Below are 13,818 nucleotides of genomic sequence, written 5' to 3'. Positions count from 1 at the left end.
GTTCTGATTACATCGCATGCTGTTGTCACTCAATACAAAGCCGGTCAAATTACTCTCCATAATTACGCTGTACATTACATGTCGCTGTGTCAATTCGGGAGGAGAGGGGAAATCGTGGCCCGAGCAAAAAAGAGGTCAATTAAAAAACAAAAGTTTATTTTATCGCATGTGATAAAATTGTGAATTATTAATAAAAATATCTGTGCTTAATTGCTTTAAAATATTTTGGATTTACTTATTTTTAAGCGGAAGTGGAAAAAGTAATTTTAAAATATCAGGGACTTAAAAACTTAGCGGCGGTGGAATTCGTCCGTATAGTTTTTATATACAAGACATCGATTTACCCAGCACGCGAACAGATTCTTCGGCGCAAGTCCGCCATGCCTAGAATATTGTGAGCAGTTTTGGGACGTTTATTTAAGAATTAATGTGCTGGCATTGGAGAGGGTTCAAAGGAGATTCACGAGAATGATCCCAGGAATTAAAGGGTTATGAGGAGCGTTAGATGGTTTTGGGCCTGTACTCGTTGGAGTTTGGAAGAATGAGGAGGGGGTCTCATAGCAACCTATCAAATATTGATAGGCCGACATGGAGTGAACTTGGAGAGAATGTTTCCCATAGTGGGGGAGTCTAGGACCAGGAGGTGCAGCGTCAGAATACAGGGGTGCCCATTTAGAACAGAGATAAGCAGGAATTGCCTTAACCAACGGGTAGTTAATTTATGGAATTAATTGGCACAGGCCGAGTCATTGGGTATATTTAAAGTGGAGACTGATAATTTCTTAATTAGTCAGGGTGTCAAATGTCATGGGGAAAGCCGGGAGAATGGGGCTGAGAGGGATAATAAATCAGCCATGATGGAATGGTGGAACAGATCCGATGGGCTGAATGGCCTAATTGTGCTCCTATGTCTTCTGGTCTTATAGATGTTTATATAAATGTAGTAAACAGGTAATAAAGTGTGTTGGCATTTTAGGTCCGGCTTTAAGCTGGAACATTTTTTAAAAACCTTTTAACGTCGTAGGTAAATAAAATATAAAATTTAACCCCTTGATAAAAAAAAGTGTGATTCGCTAACCAACCAATAGAAATTGGCTTCTGTGCTAAACCGGTAGGAAGACCTTTGAAGAAAACGCTGCGTAAAAGATCGGAGCAGGACCGCGTGGTCATCTGATAATTTGCGATAGCTTCTGTATTGAAACAAATCACGGCCATGATTTGGTTAATTTGCACACCGGGTCACTCTGGGCGATCTTCAAAACACGCACTGGTGTTTGCGTAAGATCCCATCTGGAGTTACCGTAACAGTCACAACATCTTAACGGACAAGTTCATTGTCAACGCCACAGGTAGAGACAGTGCAAGACGTTCACGGGACCTTCACAAAGAAACGGCAAGTGTTACTAGCAAACGTGCTCCTGTATAATAGTCAGAATCCACCTGTATTTCACTGTACCTATGTCGTGTTACCCCAGATTGGCTGGCTCCGGGAAAACTCGTGGGGACTGATGAAAGGTGTTGACGCGCAACTGGGTGTCCTCAAGGGAAGCTGTGAGAGTGACAGGGAAATTATCGCGCGATATCTCTGGGATTGTCGTCACCGTAGAGACCAGAAACTAATGAGGAAGGATGTCGTCAAGCTAAAAAGATTACAGCGGTACGGTTGGCGTAACACGGTCACAGCGTCAGCGACATGGGATCAATCCCTGTCGCTGCCTGTAAGGAGTGTGTACGTTCTCTCCGTGACCGCGTGGGTTTCCTCCGGGCGCTCCGGTTTCCTCCCACATTCCGAAGACTGATTGGTTAGTCACATGAGTGTAATTGGGGAGCGCGGGCTCGTTGGGCCGGAAGAGCCTGTTACCGTTGTGTATCTGTAAATTTTTTTAAAAATTAAAATTATAAAGAAACTCACGAAGATATTACCGAGTCTAGAGGGCTTAAGCAAAAAGCAGAGGCTGGATACAGTGCAACTGTTTTCCGTGGAGCGAACGATTCTTGTAGAATTGGGTTGGAGAGGAATAATAAATCCGCCATGATATAAATGGCGAAATGGCCTAATTCTGCTCCTATTTAAAGGTTCATAAAATCACGATTCACGATGGTCATGATTCTTCGCCCCGGGATAGGGAAATCTATAACAAGACTGTATAAATTCAAGGTAAAAGGAGAAAGAATTAAAAGGGACCCGAGGGACAACTTTTCACACAGAGGATGCTGTGTTTACGGACGAGTTGCGATGGGCAGCGGTCCCCGCCTGGACAATTACAACTTTTAAAATATATTTGGAGTACGTGGATAGGAAAGTTTTAGGGGGACATGGGACAAACACGGGGAAAAGTCATTAGCTTGGATAGAGTCACAGAATACTACACCTCGTAAACAGGCCCTTTGGCCCATCTAGTCCATGCCATACTATTACTCTACCTAGTCCCATTGACCTGCACCTGCACCGTGGTCCCCCAGACCCCACCCATCCATATTCCATCGTCCGTTATGTGCCGTGTACGACATGGGCAGTCGTGGTCTTTCCATGACCATGATTGTTGTTGGTAATTGTTTTCTATATTGCCTTCTTCTGGGCAGTGTCTTTACAAGACGGGTGACCCCAGCCACTCTCAATACTCTTCAGAGATTGTCTGCCTGGCGTCAGTGGTCGCCTAACCAGGATTTGTGCTATGCACCAGCTACTGATACAACCGTCCATCAGCTGTTCCCATGGCTTCACGTGACCCTGATCGGGGATAGTCACGTGTTATACCTTTGCCCAAGGGTGACCTGCAGACTAGCAGAGGGAAGGAGCACCTTACACCTCCTTTGATAGAGACGTATCTCCACCCCGCCAGCTTTCTCACCCAACGTACCTATCCAATTTGCTCTTAAGTGTTGAAACCGAACCCGCATTCACCACTTGCGCTAGTTGCACATTAAGCACTCTGACCACCTTTTGAGTGAAGAAGTTCCCCCTCATGTTCCGCTTAAACATTTCACCCTTTCACCCTTAACCCACGACCTCTAGTTCTAGTCACACCCAACGTCAATGGGAAAAGCCTGCTTGCATTTATCCACACCCCTCATAAAGTTAGCTGCCTAGATATCTTGGCTAGCATGGACGATTCGGGCCGAAGGGTCTGCTTCTAAGCTGTGTTTCTCTAATCCGCTATTATTCAAGACGTTTAATGATGAGGGCATTACAGATGGAGACATTACGATAAACGGAGGGTAAATGGAACTGGCCTTACTCCCGGGGTAAACAGCGAGCCGTAGGGAGCAAATTGACCATTTTGAATGACGGTGAGTGGTGGATTCTGGCGGGGGGTGGGGGAAAGGAGTTGATGGGAATGTAAAAGGAAGGGGGTGGAGATAAAATTGGTTCAAATTGTCCACAGTGCCGAACTGTTCCCCCGAGGTAATCCAACCCACACTCATAAAATACAGGCATCCCTTTACATACAGGAGCACAGGAGTAAAACGTTCTGACAAAAAGAAAAAAATATTTTTTTTTGATTAGAGGGATGATCGGTCACAGTAATTAGTGCCTCACATATTCATGCAGATCGAAACTGAGTTGGAGCAACCCGAGTTTCCACCCTCGCACATTGAAAGCTTCGACACAAAAGACTTTTTCACCATATTTTATAATGATATTCTCGTACTTCGTGCGCATGCGTGATGTGTAGCACTTCAACTGTTACAGCTGACTGCGGTTGTTAGCTACAAAACACGCACATTCAGTTTTAGTTCATCTGTTCTAATGTTATTTTAAAATATTGGTTCTACTTTCAGCTCAAAACAAAAAAAAAGCTTGATACATAATTCTGTTATTTCCTTCTTAGTGGCAAGTTAACATGCAACCTGAACGCGTAGAATGAATTTCTGGCGGCGTTGCGAACTCTGAGCGGGAAAATTCATTCCAAGCTTAATTTTAACTTCATGCACGAGTGAGACCGGGTTAAAATCTTAGGTAATCTAAATAAATGTCACTTGCAAATCCATTCTTGCGTTAGTGTGTCGGCACTATGGAAAGTAGAATACCATTGTAAAATATTCCTCTTGTTTCCAAGATCTGTACAAATTTAATGCAAAGTCGCACACATTGAGCAAATGTATATTTTATTTTTTATTAGCTTTTTTTTGTTTGGTTAAGATATCGTTAGGTGGAAAAAAAGGATTATTACCAACCTGGGTTTTTTTTTTGGTAATAAATTGGGGAAAATGTGTCGCAGAGAGGGACGAGAGTCAGTCAGTGTTTCCGAATTTTCACCGACTCCTGTCGTTGACTGGGGAGAGAGCTGGTCGCCCTCACCCCGGCCAGTTTCAATCCTGCCGAAGACCTTTCGAGTTTCCCGGCGATGGAGCGGAGTGACTGGGTCTGCGTTCCCCGGAGCGAAGGAAAATCCGGCGGATGTTTTGTGCTGGGTAAGATCGCAGTTCAATTCGCCCCGTCACCCTCCCCACATAAACACACACACACACACACACACACACACACACACACACACACACCACGTTCTGGTAACTAATCGCCCTCTTGAAAATCAGGGCAACTCGGCCAGCGAGTGTCTCCTGAAGATTAGTGTCAATTGTATTTTTTTTAACGAATCAAGCAAAGAATTAGTGTGTTGAGTGCGCCCTAGAGAAAAATAAATGATTGAATTGCTGCTGCAAGAGACTCAGTTTCTCCTACTACTGACTTCATACTGTTGCTGTGCATCAATCCGTGCATAAATTCACACGGAGAATTCTCCTTGCCCCTCACTGTGACAGGTTCGGAGTTTTCTGCCGGGATGGCCCCTGAGCAGACGTACGATTTTCCATTAAGACTTCTCCAGATGTGCCGTGGAAAGCGTACTGACTGGTTGCATCACTGTCTGGTTTGGAGGGGCTACTGTACAGGTTCGGGGAAAGCTGCAGACAGTTGCAAACTCGGTCACCTCTGGCATGGAGCCTCCCCTGCATCGAGGACATCTTCGAAAGGCGATGCTTTAAAAAGGCAGCATCCGTCATCGCGGACCCCCAGCACCCAGCACATGGCGTCTTCCTGTACATATAAATGGAGCTTGAAAACACACACCAAACGTTTTAGAATTTCTTCCCCGCCGACATCAGACTTCTGAATGGACAATGAATCCTCCAACACTACCTCGCTGTTTATCTTGCTCTTTTCGCACTGCTTATTTTATTTTTAATATATACAGCACATTTTATTGTAATGTATAGGTTTTTATTATTATATTTATACTGTACTACTGCCGCAATAGAAAACACATTTCACGACATGTGCCAATGATATTAAGACTGATTCCGATTCTAGTAACGCAGCGCCTAACTGCTCTTTAAAAAAAATAAGGGGCTTACGACTGCGAAAATCCAACTAATCATCCGCCTGATTTGGGCTATTCGTTGCCGCCACACTGTACATGCCGTGGCATTTATTTCAGTCCAAGCCGGGGCTTCCCAGCCTTTTTGATGCCATTAGCCCAGGTTGGGTACCCCTGGTCTAAGAGGCGCTACATTAAGAAACACCGGAGAAATACAGATGCCGGAATCTAGAGCAAGAATCAAGGTGCTGGGGAACTCTGCGGGTCGGGCAGCATCTGTAGAGCAAACTTGAACTGAACGTTTCGGGTGCAGATATTCTCCCCTGGACATTTCCCTCCACAGATGCTGCCTGACCCGCCGAGTTCATCCAGCAGCTTATTCCGTGCTTCTTCGGAAATATTTTTTGGACGAATCCTCTCACTCTCTGCCTCCACACACACTAGCTCGGATACTTTTTTTCAAGGGGGTGCCATTAACCTCTGCTGCCACAGACGGCAGTGGTTTCCATCACTCATGCGCGTCTCCGCGATTCCGCGCGACACCAGTAGAGGATGTGTTAGGTCTTCTGAAGGTAACTTTTGATGTCTTTTCTAATCAAGAGCTTCTCATCCTCCGCTTTAATGACTTGGCTCCCACAGCTCTCTGTGACAGTAAATTCCAGCCCCGATGTAGGGTCTTGGCCCGAAACTTCGACTGTTTATTCTCCTCCATAGATGCTGCCTGACCTGTTGAGATTCTCCAGCATTGTGTGTATATATTACTCTGGATTTCCAGCATCTGCAGAATCTCTTCTGTTTATAACCCTATTCCGGGACTCTTACAGAAAATTAAACTGTGTTTTATAAGGGGGTGGGGGAGGAGATTGCAGATACGCTCCAACCATTACATCGCGCTAAACAGTAGTGTCTTCCAAATACTCCTGCTGCCTCTGTAGCACTGGCTGGGGATTTATCGCAATGACTTCGGCCTCCATGGGGTTATTTGTGCCTTTGTTTACTTGTTACTCATTCACTGTAGGGGAGATCAAAGAGTAAATAGGGAAAGCATCTTCTCGGTGTGGGTTCAGCCGGATGGTCCGTAAAAGGAGGACGCAGATTGCAAAGCAGCTGGCCAGGTAGTTCATAGCGATCTGACTTTGCATTGTTTGGGAGGGGCGTGGAAGCCATGCTCGAGAGCAATTTCTAAACGGGACTGTGATGCGTGTAATGGGAAACGTTCACACAAAAAAAAATGGCTTCGAAAGCTGACCGGGCACAATAAGCAAATAGTCCTCTGCTCTGTGAAATGCATTTTTAAAATATTTTCTCCTATAGAGAAACAGGCCGCTTGGCCCATCAATTCTATGATGGCTCGCAGGGTCAACAAAGCCTACCTACCTACTTCTGGAGTTCTCTCTCTCTCCCTCTTTCACTGTCACTCCATCGTGCTTTCTCTCTCTTTCACTCTCACTCCCACCCCCACACTCCTCTGTCCCTGTCACGCACACAAACACGCTCACACCTTCCCATCAGGCTCTTCAGGGGGAGTAGGGCGCCTCCCTCTCCCCCTCCCCCACTCTATTTATATAACGCTTATTTTATTTCACTTTTGCATTGTGGAAGTTACCGGGTGATTACATCAACCAGACACTTGTACAAAACGCAAATATTTTATAAAAGATCCGATTGTATAGGAACCACTAAAATCACCGGACAGAGTAAGTGGATTACCCGATTAACCCACCAGTCAGGGCATCGTGCAAAGGTGGGATGTTCCCTGGGGTTTAACGTTTCAGCTATCATAAGGGACTGGGGAGAAGACTGGTTTTGTTGGGACGTAGGAGACAGGGGAGGGCCTATTGTAAGGGTTATCAAAGGACCCTATGTTGCAAAATTATAAGGGTCGGCAAAGGACATCTTGTGCGGTTGTATGCCTTTTTGTTGTTTTAATATTTACAGATACTGCGCGGAACAGGTCCTACCGGTTCAACAAGCCGTATGTCCAGCAACCCTCTATTTAACCCTAACCTAATCAATCAGCAATTAACCTGGGAGCGTGGGAGGAAACCGGAGCACCGGGGGAAACCCACGAAGTCACTGGAAGGACGCAGAAACTGCTCACAGACAGCGTCGGAATTGAACTCGGAACTCGGACATCCCGAGCTGTAATAGCATCGCGCTAACAGCTTACGCTACCGTGACGCCCACTGGTGAGGCCGCATTTGGAGTACTGTGCACAGTTTTGGTCGCCCTGTTGTAGGAGAGACGTGGCTAAACTGGAAAGAGTGCAGGGAAGAGTTCCGTGGGTGTTGCCTGGATGGGAGTGCCCGAGTTATAGAGAGAGGTTGACCAGACTGAGAAGTGACCTTACATAGGTATATAAAATTATGAATGGAGTGGATAGGGTAACATATTTCCCCCTAGGGTAGGGGAGTCCAAAACTAGGGGGCATAGATTTAGGATGAAGGGGAAAAGATTTCAAAGTGACTTATAACCATATAACAATTACAACACGGCCCTTCTAGTCCGTGCTGAACTCTTACTCTCACCTTGTCCCGCCGACCTGCACTCAGCCCATAACCCTCCATTCCTTTCCTGTCCATATATCTATCCAATTTAACTTTAAATGACAACACAGAACCTGCCTCAACCACTTCTGCTGGAAGCTTGTTCCACACAGCCACCACTCTCTGAGTACAGAAGTTCCCCCTCATGTTACCCCTAAACTTTTGCCCTTTAACTCTCAACTCGTGTCCGCTTGTTTGAATCTCCCCCACTCTCAATGGAAAAAGTCTATCCACGTCAACTCTATCAATCCCCCTCATAATTTTAAACACCTCTATCAAGTCCCCCCTCAACCTTCTACGCTCCAAAGAATAAAGACCCAACTTGTTCAACCTTTCTCTGTAACTTAGGTGATGAAACCCAGGTTACATTCTAGTAAATCTTCTCTGTACTCTCTCTATTTTGTTGACACCCTTCCTATAATTCGGTGACCAGAACTGTACACAATACTCCAAATTTGGCTTTACCAATGCCTTGTAGAATTTCAACATTACATCCCAACTCCTATACTCAATGCTCTGATTAATAAAGGCCAGCATACCAAAAGCTTTCTTCACCACCCTATCCACATGAGATTCCACCTTCAGGGAACTATGCACCATTATTCCTAGATCCCTCTGTTCTACAGCATTCTTCAATGCCCTACCATTTACCATGTATGTCCTACTTTGATTATTTTGACCTGAGAGGCACTTTCCGAGCGTTTTTCGAGAGTGGTGCGTATTTGGAACGAGTTGCTAGAAAAAGGAAGGTATCACTTAAGAAGTATTTGTACAGGTACATGGGGTGGGGGGGGGGGAGGACTTAGAGGAATATGGGTCGAACGCAGGGATTTGGGTCTTGCTGGGTGGCAACCCTGATCAACATTGGCAGCTTGGACTCTATAGGGGAGATAGTGTTAATAATCGAAGATAATGATAATAACGCAAACACGAGGAAATCTGTAGATAAATTTTCTTTGAACTAGGGCACGTGCTTAAAGGGTAGGAAGTTCAGAGAGGATTGAGGAAGATGTGTTTTTTTTCAACGAAGGAAGTATTTGAAATCTGAAACCTACCGTTCCAGGAGAATGTACAGAGGGCGCCCGAAATCAGTACGGAACCCGGGTCACCGGATCTGCTCGGCGGCAGCACTACGGCACCACCGTGGCAACACCCCATCCCCGCCCGCTCTTATGGGCCGAGCGTGGGACTATTTAATATATATCTAGACAAATATAATTGTTAGTGATTCCTATGCAATAGAAAGCCAAAAGATACGTAGCTCAAAACAAAACGGTGTTTTAAAAACTAATTCAATCAGATGCAATCTCCCGATTCTAAGATCCAGATGAAGTTTTAACTTCACCTGTTCCCCGTGACAAGCAAAGACCTCGCTCCCTGGGTCACTGGCTGGGCGCAGGAGTCGCACCTCACAGTCTTTGGGTCGGGGTGACTTGTTATTAACGAAATTAAGGCGGCAGTTTCCGTTTCCGTTTCCGTTTCCGTTTCCCAGCTACGGAACGCAGAGGGAGAACAAACGGTCGGGTTTCCCATGTCCAGGATTGGTCCAACCTGCTCTCCAGACGAACTCATTTCAGACTAACACTCTGCGTTTCATCTCTAGGAAACGGAAACTGCCACTTTAATTTCATTAATTATATTTTAAATGATTCATTATACCAAAGGAATATATACTTGAAGTGTCATTGAGCTGAAATAATAACTCGGTTCCTTTTTCCACAGATGCTGCCTGACCCGCTGAACATTTCTATCATTATTTATTGAACGAAACATAAAGTGGCCAAATCACAGGTAATTTTCTAAAAATGCGTGCATTTCGGTCATATTTGTATTCATCCCATGTACGGTATTCTATGCAGAGTTGAAATCCGGTTCAGGAACAGCTCCTTCCCCTCTGCCATCCGATTTCTGAACGGACATTGAACCCACGAACACTACCTCACTACTGTACTTTTGAATTATTTCTGTATTTTGCACTACTAACTGAACTATAATGTAACTCATTTTTTCTCACTGTATTTATTTATTATGTTTTTCATCATACTGCTACCGTAAGGTTGACAAATTTCAAGACTTATGCCGGTGATATTAAACCATATTCTGATTCGGAAATGTGCGGAAGTAAAGGCATCGGACCTGACTAAACTGTGATCCATTTGAAAAGTTTTACGCCACAACAATGCCTCCGATTTCTGTATACATTGCTTCCAGAAACTTTGCGAAGGTAAAAAAAAATGCATTAAAATTATTTTGAAGAGTTCGACTTCTGCCCGCTCCTGTGGAATCTCTGTGATAAAATGGAGAGGAAATAAACTGCACGTCACCAAAACATCTTTTGAATGTAATTCTGAGATGGTCGCTGTATGTGGGAGCTGAAAGACCGAAGTCGCAGCATTCCCAACGCGTGAAGTGTCACGTAGTATTAACGCGATGGTATCGATGAACTGGAGATTAACACCCTGCTAGGAATAATTATATCGTCATCAAAGTTCAACCAACAGCGGAAAGATAAGCAATTCAGTTAAATCATTCAGGTATTAAGATACACGTTCCTTGTACCTATTGAGAGAAAGGTTACATAAAGCATCGTTAGTTAGCTGCCCCTCCGGAAAGAGATGACGCCAGATGTGCGGGAGGCGTTGACTCGCCAACAGCACCGGTCCTGCGCCATCTCCGTCGGGAGTGACGAGCTGGAGCAGAAAGTTTTACCTTGAGCGTCCACGGACGCGGCAAGCAGAGTTGCCAAGACAGCAGCGATCGCTAGGCACAGCCTGCTCTTCATCTTCGCCCGCTGCGCTCACGGGAGCATGAATATCTCTGAAAAGAGAAGAGGGATCGTATCAGCGACGGTTTAGAGGCAACCGGAGAGAGGAACAGCCTCAGGGGTGAGGGGTCAAAGTGGACTTCACACACACACACACACACACACACACACACACACACACACACAGTATACAAACACGTAACATCTACACGCAACACACTCAACAAACACACATATAACACAAACATAACACTCACACAGATAACATGCATACAACACGCATAACATCCACAAACAACACCTACACATATGACACGCACATGCACACATACTGTTTATAAACAAGGCCCATTCAGGTACACACACCCATACACAGAACACATTCATACATACAGCCACACATATAGGAACACAGCATATTCACACGCACGTTAATCACGCAGACAGCGCTTTACAGTACCGGCGATCCGGGGTCAATTCCCACCACTGCCTGTAAGGAGTTTGTACGTTCCCTCTGTGACCGCGTGAGTTTCCGCCGGGGTCTCCGGTTTTCTTCCACAATCCATAGACGTTTGGCAAGTCAATTGGTCATTGTGAATTGTCCCGTGATCAGCTGGTCGGGGGATTGCCAGCCGCGCCGCTTGAGGGGTCAGAAGGGCCTATTCTGCTCTGTATCTCAATAAATAAACAGGTACACACACGCGCGCCCGCATATACAACCAGATCTGTTCATAGATTGTTCAGGTGAAGGGCCTCGACCCGAAACGCGACTGATCCCCTGAGTCCCGTCAGCAGCTCGTTTTATGTTTGGTTTGAGGGTACATTGTTATAGACAGAGAGGTGCGCACTCAACACACACAGAGACAGACACACACACACACACACACACACACACACACACACACACATATTCTCTCACAAACAAACGTGCAAATACCCGCACGCACTCAGACCAGCATGCCCCGACGGAGCAACCATTCAAACTGCAGATTAGAATGCAGTCACTAATACAGATGTACACCCCAAATATGGCCCAGGGAAAGTCACCGACCTATAAAGTCGGCACCGCTCTCCCCACCATAGATGCTAACTGACCTGTGGAAGTTTCCTGCATTCTCTATTTTAGAATGACCACCCCGCACCAAGCACAAAACCCCTCAGGGAAAAGAGAGTTGAATGGAACAATATATAAACCACATTACTTCAAGCCCACAAACGCGCTGTCCGAACTACAGACCCGAGTGCTGGGTCAACGGCCCAATGTCCGGAGTCTGTGTGGCGAACACGAAAAGGTCTACAAATGCTGGAAACCCAAAGCAGCACACACACTATGCCGGAGGAACTCAGCATGCCAGATAGCAACTATGGAAAAGAGAAAACAGTCGACGTTTCGGGCAGGGACCCTTCTTCAGGCCTGATGAAGGGTCACGGGCCGAAACGTACCCTTTCCACTCTTTTTCATGGGTGGTGTCTGGTGTACTGAGTTCCGCCGGAGACTGTGTGGAGTTGTACTGGAATACTGAAAGGTTGAGGGAATTTTCAATGACCAGAATTGGTTTGGGCGTGAGGAGAACTCGCATGACCTGCGCTCTCCGCTCTAATACTTGTAACCGTCCCTCGAATAACTGCGGCATCGCATATATAAACATTCGGCGCACTAAAAGGTTAAATCCCTACACCTCACCTCTCCCCAGTGACTGATGAAAGAAAAGGAGGCGGCACAAGGGGACAATTGTCCATTGCCTTTGTTTTAGAACACACAAGACAATTCTGACCGTGATTCTAAGGGTCCGTCCGAGAGACACACCCAAATTGCTGGAGGAACTCAACAGGTCAGACAGCATCTATGGAAATGAATAATAAGTCGCCGAGACCCTTTAACAGGAGTGGAAAAGAAGAGGAAGGAAGCCAGGATAAGAAGCCGTGGGCAGAAATTGGGGCGCCCGAAGGAAACTCACGCAGTCACGGGAAGAATATACAAACTCCTTTCAGGCGGCCCCGGATTGAACTCCAAACTCCGCCGCCCGAGCTGTAATAGGGTCGCGCTAACCGCTACGCTGCCATCGCGCCATAGTTTAACCATCTTAATAAGTTCTAATTACGTCTTTGAAGCCATTAAGCGCAATTCAATTAAAGCAGTTTCTTCTTCCACTGAATAAAATAGGAGCGTGTCCCCAAAACGCAAAATGAGCGATCTTCTCCAGAGTACATGTTCTAAAGTAGGTACGTGTTCGGCACAGCATTGTGGGCCGAAGGGCCTGTATTGTGCTGTAGGTTTTCTATGCTTCTATGACATTATGTCTCCCCTAAGAGATCCTTTACTCCAAGTCAAAGGAAGGTCGGCGAGCCCCTGGTGGGCAAAGGAAACGCCTCAAAAATCAAACATCAAAATCAGCCTGAAGAAGTTGAACATGGCTTCTGAAAACAGGTTTAGGATAGCGGGGGACCCTCTAGAAGAGAGATGAGGAATTTTACGCAGAGGGTGCTGAATCTGTTGAATTCAGTGCCAGACAACTGCGGGGGGGGGGCAGGTCACTGAGTATATTTAAAGTGGAGGTTTGATATGTTCTTGATTAGTAAGAGTGTCAAAGGCTACTGGGAGAAGGCAGGAGAACACGGTTGAGAAGTTTAGTAAGTCAGTTATGATGGAATGGTAGAGCGGACTCAATGGGCCCAATGGCCTCCCTCTGCCCCAATATCTTTCAGTTTGATGGTCCTATGTGCCTGTAAACACAAACCTGATGCTGATAGACTATGGTGCAAGACAATAACGAGACGGCTTTCTCAGTACAGTATGAGTATCCACACGTTCCATGTAGCCACCACTCTCAGTGTAAAAGAAAATATCTCTGACAACCCCCCCCCCATACTTTTCTCCGATCACCTTAAGATATGCCACCACTTGTGTGGCCCCCTGCGGTGATACACCGCTACAACAGTTGGCGGGCTTCCTCAGCAGACACGACCTCGATGTATGGAATGTTCTGCCTGGATAGCAGACAAACCAAAGCTCTCCACAGCAATCTCTGTACCAGTTCCAATTCCAATTGTAATTCCTGGCGTGGGAGGGGGTTCATTCCATCAGGGTCCAGCCTGTGGGTGGGAACGGAGGGGTACAACATCTGGTTTGCAGTAGGATGGGTCAGGACAACTGGAAGAATCAGCCCAAGCCCAGCTAGGAAAGGAGCAG

At 46.0% G+C, this 13,818-nt stretch overlaps 1 protein-coding gene across 3 annotated transcripts in view; it reads right to left on the bottom strand.

Moving 5' to 3' along the window:
- col12a1a (collagen, type XII, alpha 1a) overlaps positions 1 to 13,818 on the bottom strand; it is a 393,755-nt gene that overhangs the window by 366,611 nt on the left and 13,326 nt on the right. For all 3 annotated transcript variants that reach the window (XM_072264772.1, XM_072264773.1, XM_072264774.1), the window contains exon 2: positions 10,574 to 10,681. In XM_072264772.1, coding sequence (XP_072120873.1) covers positions 10,574 to 10,646 — 73 coding nt within the window. In that variant the 5' untranslated portion in view covers positions 10,647 to 10,681. The remainder of the gene's footprint in view (positions 1 to 10,573; positions 10,682 to 13,818) is intronic.

The sequence above is a fragment of the Mobula birostris genome, chromosome 8, assembly GCF_030028105.1.
Source record: "Mobula birostris isolate sMobBir1 chromosome 8, sMobBir1.hap1, whole genome shotgun sequence".
NCBI classification, from domain to species: domain Eukaryota; kingdom Metazoa; phylum Chordata; class Chondrichthyes; order Myliobatiformes; family Myliobatidae; genus Mobula; species Mobula birostris.
This window is presented reverse-complemented; position numbering and strand designations above follow the sequence as displayed.